Source organism: Setaria italica, chromosome IX (assembly GCF_000263155.2).
Source record: "Setaria italica strain Yugu1 chromosome IX, Setaria_italica_v2.0, whole genome shotgun sequence".
NCBI classification, from domain to species: domain Eukaryota; kingdom Viridiplantae; phylum Streptophyta; class Magnoliopsida; order Poales; family Poaceae; genus Setaria; species Setaria italica.
The window spans coordinates 43433016-43440052 of record NC_028458.1 but is presented as its reverse complement, the minus strand read 5'-3'; the positions used below and the strand labels follow the sequence as shown (position 1 = coordinate 43440052).

Genomic DNA, 7037 nt, shown 5'->3' with positions numbered 1-7037 from the left:
TAGGATCTGCTCATCTACCCTTTGTGTACGGCTAATCTGCAGTGGAAGTCCCAGATAGCAGCACGCAGCACGGGAAGTGGCTAACTTGCCCAGGGAAAGAGGAATGGATTTCTGTGAGGTCACTGTCCTCACATTGGATAGGGAACATCTCAGACTTTTGCATTTTTGCATGTTGGTAAATAGACCTGTAGCTTCCCCCAAAGCATTTGAGCAGTTATTGCAAGTTGATCATGTCTTGGGAAGAGGGTCTAAGAAAAAGTGTGGGTCATCAGCATAAAGGCTTGTTTGGAATTTGATTAGGACTGCTCCAATTGGTTGAAGGATTGCTTGCTCTGTAGCTTTCTCGAGTATCTGCTAAATAGGATCCATGGCAAGGACGAAAAGCATGGGTGATAGAGGATCACCCTGATGAAGGTCCCGGCAATGTTTGATCGGTTGCCCTGCCTCACCATTGAGGATTATGCATGACGATGTGGTGACCAGATCATGGAGATGGTTGCGCCATCTCTGCCCGAATTCAAGACGTTCCATTACTTCCAGTAGGTACTCCCATCGGACATTATCAAAGGCCTTGGCAACGTAAGCTTCAGAAACAACATGGGTGTTTTGGTTATGTGGAAGTGGTTGATGGCACCGCAGATATACTGGAATTTATCTTGGATGCTCTGACCTTTAATGAAGGCGCTTTGGCTGCGCGAGACAATGGCGTCTAGGTGTGGTGCTAATGCTAGGATTTTGCCCATAATCTTGGCGACGTTGTGCATTATGCCGATAGGTCTGTAATCGGTAATTGCTTCAGACCCGTCCTTCTTAGGAAGCAGCATGATGTTGGCTGAGTTGAGCAGGTTCCAGTGTTGGGCTTTACTCAGAGATTTTGGATTTGAATCTATAGGGGAGGCAGAGACTCACACCGTGGAAACATCATAAGTTTGAGGCAGAAAAATTCTAGCAATTTTTGAGAAGACAGGAGGACGGTAACCATGGGAATTGCATTTTGTTGTGGTATATACATGCTCACGGAGCCGAGATCTTCAGATTCTACGACTCCACTATGGTACCTTGGTACTTATTGTATCTTGGAAAAACAGCATCGTGGTACGGCATGCAGGACGGCACCCTGGAGCGCCGCCATATGGATGGATGGAGCTCGTACCACTTGCTCCATCCTCAGCTCCATCTCTGGAGTAGTAGTACATATAAATTGTCTGTTACAGACAGAATACAGATAGTTGAAGACAGGCCATATGCATTGTCAGTAGGTAGTTGCCCACTTGCGTGTTGTTTGTACGGTCAAACGCAGCAGCGCGACATACGACGTGAGCACAGGCCCTGGATGCCTGGATCTCAAGTTCTAAACTCCTTTCTCCTTTTTTTTTCCTTTTTTTTCTCTCTTTCGAGACGATTTTGCTTGGATGGATCTATCCTCGCCTGTTACTTGCTATCATTATATCTGTCAGTCACCACCATCAGGGCTAGTTTGGCAGCCCATATACCCGTGAGATTCCTAGCCTTTTCCGCGCGGAGAAAGGCCGCATGAATTCGTTTCGTAGGGCAATTCATCAGCGAGTTTGGCAGGTTGCTAGGTGGGGTTATTCGGCCCATGTGAGCCCAATCTCCACGCGGAAAAGAGCCCAACCTAGAGCGATCAGGAAGCGCTCCCCGTTACGCGTGTCGCTCGTGCGAGCGAGAGAGCGACGCCCGCTCCCGCTCCTGCAGAAAGCCGCTGCCATGGCTCCCAGCTCCGACAGCACCATGCGCTCCACGCGCTCGGGTGTGGCTCCGACAGCGCCACCTCGGTCGGGGCATGGGCGCCCGCGCCCAGCATACGCCGGCCTGGGCGCGTGCGCAGCTCTTCGACAAAGCCATCACCCCAGCGACGTCGACAAGCTCAACCGCCTCGTCATCCCCAAGCAACACGCCGAGAAGCACTTCCGCTCAAGCGCGCGCCGGAGGCCGCCACCAGCGAGGGCGTGCTCCTCAACTTTGAGGACAGTGAGGGAAAGGTGTGGCGGTTTCGGCACTCCTACTGGAACAGCAGCCAGAGCTACGTCCTCACCAAGAGCTGGAGCCGCTTCGTCCGAGAGAAGGGCCTCGGAGCCGGCGACACCATCGTCTTCTTGCACTCCACTTACGGCCAGGAGAAGCAACTCTTCATCAACTGCAGGAAGATCAAGACGGCTGCCACCGACACGGCGCCGGCGAAGAAGCCAAAGGAAGCCCAGCAGGGCAATTTCCAAATAGTAGAGGGCAATTTCCCCCGCAGGGTATCTTCCCCAGCGGGATTCACATGTCCACGGAAATTCCCCGTAGGAGCTTTCTCCCTGGGGTTAATTTGCTCCTGCTGCCTAACTAGCCCTCGGAGAGAGATTTCAGCTAACCTCTTTAGCTCCCTTCCTCCGCTTTTCCCAATCATGTGCAGGAGTGTGACAACCCCATGTGATGAGGCCCTTTGCTCATGCATGATCAATCCTCCCTTAAACAATGCATGGACCATTTTATTTTTATTAGACATCTAAAGTTCATGTAAAACCAATGCATGCATCTTTCGACATTATTGCGACGGTATCTTTTAAGGCAAATCTACTTTTATCGTCAGCTTTACTCGGAAATGGTAGTATTCAGTTTAGATGTTGGATAGCAGTTCCAGTACTACTGATGTAGCATTGCAGAAAGATACTTTCAGCCACCAGTTTCAGGGTCAGTAACTCAGCACGACAGTATCTGGTAGTGGCAACTGGCTTTTTTCCATTTGGTGGGGGCGGGGTGGGCAGTTTTTAGTTTAGTGGAACGCCAACAAACTGATCAGGGCATCATCAGATCTGCTAACCTAATCATCGTCACTCCCCACACACAGCTAGTAGTATATACAAAACTATAAACACCTCTTCTCACCGGCCGGTCCCGCTAACCCCTCGCGTTACAACGGGGATCCCCACGCCACGTCATCAGGATACCTGGGCCCGCGCGGGTACGCTTCCGGGTACGAGAAAAGAAACCGCGAGCTGGGCCAGCTTTCTGCCCCGATACGTGGGCCCCGCCGAGATCCGGGCCCGCCCACCTGGCGTACGGACGGGCCCCACCCCGAAGCACCCAGGCAGCTTCGTGCTCGTGCTCGTGCCATGAGCCCATGACCGTCGCGTCGCGCGTTCCTTCTTCTTCTTCTTCTTCTTCATCGCCCACTCGCCCAGCGCATTTCTCCGTGAGCGGAAGATTCGATCACCGATTCGGGCGCGCGCGTCCGAATCCCAACCCAATCGCGCTCTTCTTCCTCCTCCTTCTTCTCCCAGCATCTGGTCTCGCGAGCCTGATCGATCCGCCGTGCCCCAGTGCTGGGCGCTCCTTCGCCACTTGGGAGAGGGAGGGAGCCCGGCCGCCTCTGCATTGCGCGGATCCGCCGGCGCGGTCCTTTGATTCGGGCCGCGGCTCGCAGATGATGGGGGCTGAGAAGCCGGCGCTGGGGTTCCCGGCGGGCGCGGAGATGGACGAGCTGGAGCTGGCGTCGCCGGCGGGCTCGCCGGCGCCGCCGCCCCGGAAGATGCACTCCCTGGACTTCGAGCACATCGGCTCCCTCGCCGCGGTGGCCGAGTCGCTCTCGCGCGAGAGCAAGTGGGGGAGGGCGCTCACCAGCGTGCGCGTCGTCATCTTCCAGGCCAAGATCAACGTGCTCCTCCCCTTCGGCCCGCTCGCCATCATGCTCCACTACCTCAGCGGGAAACACGTAAGAGCCCCGCACTCATCTTGCACTGTTCTATTCCCTAGTGCCGCGCGTTTGAGTCTTTACTGCCAACTTTCTGTTTTTCCTTCGCACTTAACAACTTGTAGTTGTAATACTGATAAACTGATGCCTTCCCCTCTTTTTTTTTTCCTGTTTGCCTCCATCAAATGCTCCGCAGCAAGGATGGGTTTTCCTTTTCAGCTTAATTGGTATAACACCATTGGCCGAGAGATTGGGATATGCAACTGAGTAAGTGTCAGTAACCAACATGGACATGGTGACTTTACTTCTCACTTACTTATGCTAATTAAGATTCCGTATGTCCTAATCGATGTTACTCTGTCTGCTGCAGGCAACTTGCTTGCTACACTGGCCCAACAGGTATGTTCTTTGGTTCTTAGTGTGCTAGCTTTCCAACTCAAATCGTTCTCGCTTTAGCATCTGCTTAGTAAAGATATAACTTTTTTTCTCTTATTGCAGTTGGGGGGCTCCTGAATGCTACATTTGGAAATGCAACGGAAATGATTATATCAATATATGCGCTGAAAAATGGCATGATTCGTGTCGTCCAGCAGTCACTGCTAGGCTCAATATTGTCAAATATGCTCCTTGTTCTTGGCTGTGCTTTCTTTGCTGGTGGTCTTGTCCATTCTGACAGGGATCAGGTCTTCAATAAGGTAATTTTCTGAGCAAAATCTGGTTTTCCTAACATTTTTCTGTTATAGAGTTACACTAATATGTTTCTATTGTCTATTGACTTGTCTTTATCATTGCAGGCATCAGCCGTTGTAAACTCTGGACTACTATTGATGGCTGTCTTAGGCCTAATGTTCCCAGCAGTGCTTCACTTCACACATTCAGAAGCTCAGTACGGAAAATCTGAAGTAGCACTTTCAAGGTTTAGTAGCTGCATCATGCTTGTGGCCTATGCAAGCTATCTATTTTTTCAACTAAAGAGCCACCGCAGTATGTACAGCCCAATTGGTGATGTAAGCAGCTTAACACTGAATTTCTGCTAACATTACAAACTGAAAGACAAGCAGTACATGATATAAATTCATTAACTGCACTAAATGACCTGGGATCACTTCTCTCTGTAACCAAATGATTATATTTATGTGGACCTTAGTTACAAGTCTGGCTCAGGTCATGTAGGTAAGCTGTAAAGCAGGGCACAAGATAAATGTGATGCAGTTAACAAGAAAGAAGAGCTAGATATCTGTTTGCATAATGCAATCATCGGCAACCTTTTAGTTTAAGCTGTACCTAGGGCATGTATAACTACCTCCTTGAAAGAGAGAGAATCAAACATAAAGATAATCATTTCATATATTTCATTACACTTTTGTCATGTGCACACCTCAAAATATGAACTCCTACTTGCCACATCAGGAAGAAGAAGCCATTGAGGATGAGGAGGATGAAAAGGAGATAACACAATGGGAGGCCATCTGCTGGCTTTTTATATTGACTATTTGGATTTCAGTACTCTCAGGGTACCTGGTAGATGCCATTCAGGTACTCAAGAGCTTCCTGGCAGTTACATTCATCTGTACTCCATTTTGTCCTTTGTTTCCCTCCATTGCTTACTCCTCTTGGCTTCTTTAACATATCCTAACAGGGCGCGTCTGATTCATTAAACTTGCCAGTAGCCTTTATTAGTGTTATTCTGCTTCCTATAGTGGGGAACGCTGCTGAACATGCTAGTGCCATTATGTTTGCCATGAAAAACAAATTGGTAAGTGTTGCTGCTTTGTTTTCACCTTTTGCAATTGTGACAATGTTTTCTTCTTCTTTAGTCTCATTTTCCCCATGACGACAGGACATTACGTTAGGAGTTGCAATAGGGTCATCAACACAGATCTCCATGTTTGTGGTAAGAATACATAGTGAACCAGATACAACTACCCTGCTGTGGTTATATAAATTCTGTCATTAGCCAAATCTTGTTTCAGTCAGTAGATATCATCTTAGTTTAATAACTGCCTCTGGTATTCTTTTTTCATGATTTGCAGATTCCATTCTGTGTAGTAATTGGCTGGATAATGGGGCAAGAAATGGACTTGAATTTTCAACTATTTGAGACAGCAACTCTATTTATAACAGTACTGGTGGTGGCATTCATGCTACAGGTCTGCTTACAGAGCAAACCAACGTCCTTTGTGTTTTCCATTGTATATGAAATTACTACTGCAGGCTGTTTTGCAGTCCGTATTAGTTCTAATCGTTTTCATTTCATTATATATGTTTTCCAGGAGGGCACGTCAAATTATTTTAAAGGACTTATGCTCATCTTATGCTACCTCATAGTTGCTGCAAGCTTCTTCGTCCATGTTGATCCTGATGCAAGTAAGTATTCTTACTTTATTTAGTTAGATGCAGGGGAGCAAATTGGATCAAGATTTTATGGGTTGCTAATCACAAGAACTTAACCATTTGGAATAAAAAAAATAGTCAGATTATTGCTTTATTTCCTTGCCATAAGGGAACATAACTGCGGAGGTTAACTATCCCATTTGTAGCTGACATGTTCAATGAGGTTGCTGTTGATAGACATAATCTTTATAAATTGCCATTCTTCTGTATAAGTTTTGCTATATGTAAACAAAATGCTTATTTTCAAGGTGTCTTATCTCTAGATTATTTGTTTTGCATTCATCTGCCTCTCTTAACGATCCGCTTGATTGGCCTGATGCAGATGAGAATTAAAGTGACAAGTCTGCATACAACATAACTGTGAACTGAATGGAAAGGCTACGACTTAACTGCAGAATTAGCAAAAAGCATTGCTTGCAGTAGAGGAGCACCTGCCAGAGTCTGAATTTGAGAGAGAACTTGTGGGCAGCATGCCGCGCCAAGGGTTTAACTTGGGGGGTCAAGATTGCAAGGAGCTGATGCAGCTTTTTTAGGATAGCAACAGCATCGCCCTTTGAGGAACTGTAACTTTATGTGGTAGTTACAAAATTTACCATTCCATTTGTTCAAGCTACATGTGTCAGAGTCTTTTATGTTGTAATATTACCATTGTTACCAGGATACTTAAACCTGTGGGGGGTATTTGGAAGGTGGTTGATCTGATCGAGAAGCTTGCTAAGTGTACAGATGCAGGAGTTGTTGTTCCATGATACAGTTGTTGGGCCGGTCCAGTGCGTGTCACATTGCACTGCCTGGCCGAAGCCAGCAATCTTCTCAAGAAAAAACGTCAAGAAGAGAAATATATTTCTTTTTGTTAAAAAGAACGGACACAAATCCTTTCCTTTCAATTACAGATGACGGACACACAAACATGAGAATGAGAGGCATATACGTCTATGAAAAAAAA

At 47.4% G+C, this 7037-nt stretch overlaps 1 protein-coding gene across 1 annotated transcript; it reads left to right on the top strand.

The window, feature by feature from the left end:
- Positions 1-3153: 3153 nt before the first annotated feature.
- On the top strand, positions 3154-6818 carry LOC101755273 (vacuolar cation/proton exchanger 2). The gene is made up of 11 exons (XM_004984044.4): positions 3154-3718; positions 3894-3964; positions 4068-4096; positions 4196-4392; positions 4492-4704; positions 5108-5233; positions 5337-5453; positions 5538-5591; positions 5731-5847; positions 5971-6064; positions 6414-6818. Exons 1-11 carry the CDS (start codon positions 3431-3433, stop codon positions 6422-6424), a joined length of 1317 nt encoding a protein of 438 aa, XP_004984101.1. The 5' UTR covers positions 3154-3430; the 3' UTR covers positions 6425-6818.
- The last annotated feature ends 219 nt before the right edge of the window (positions 6819-7037 follow it).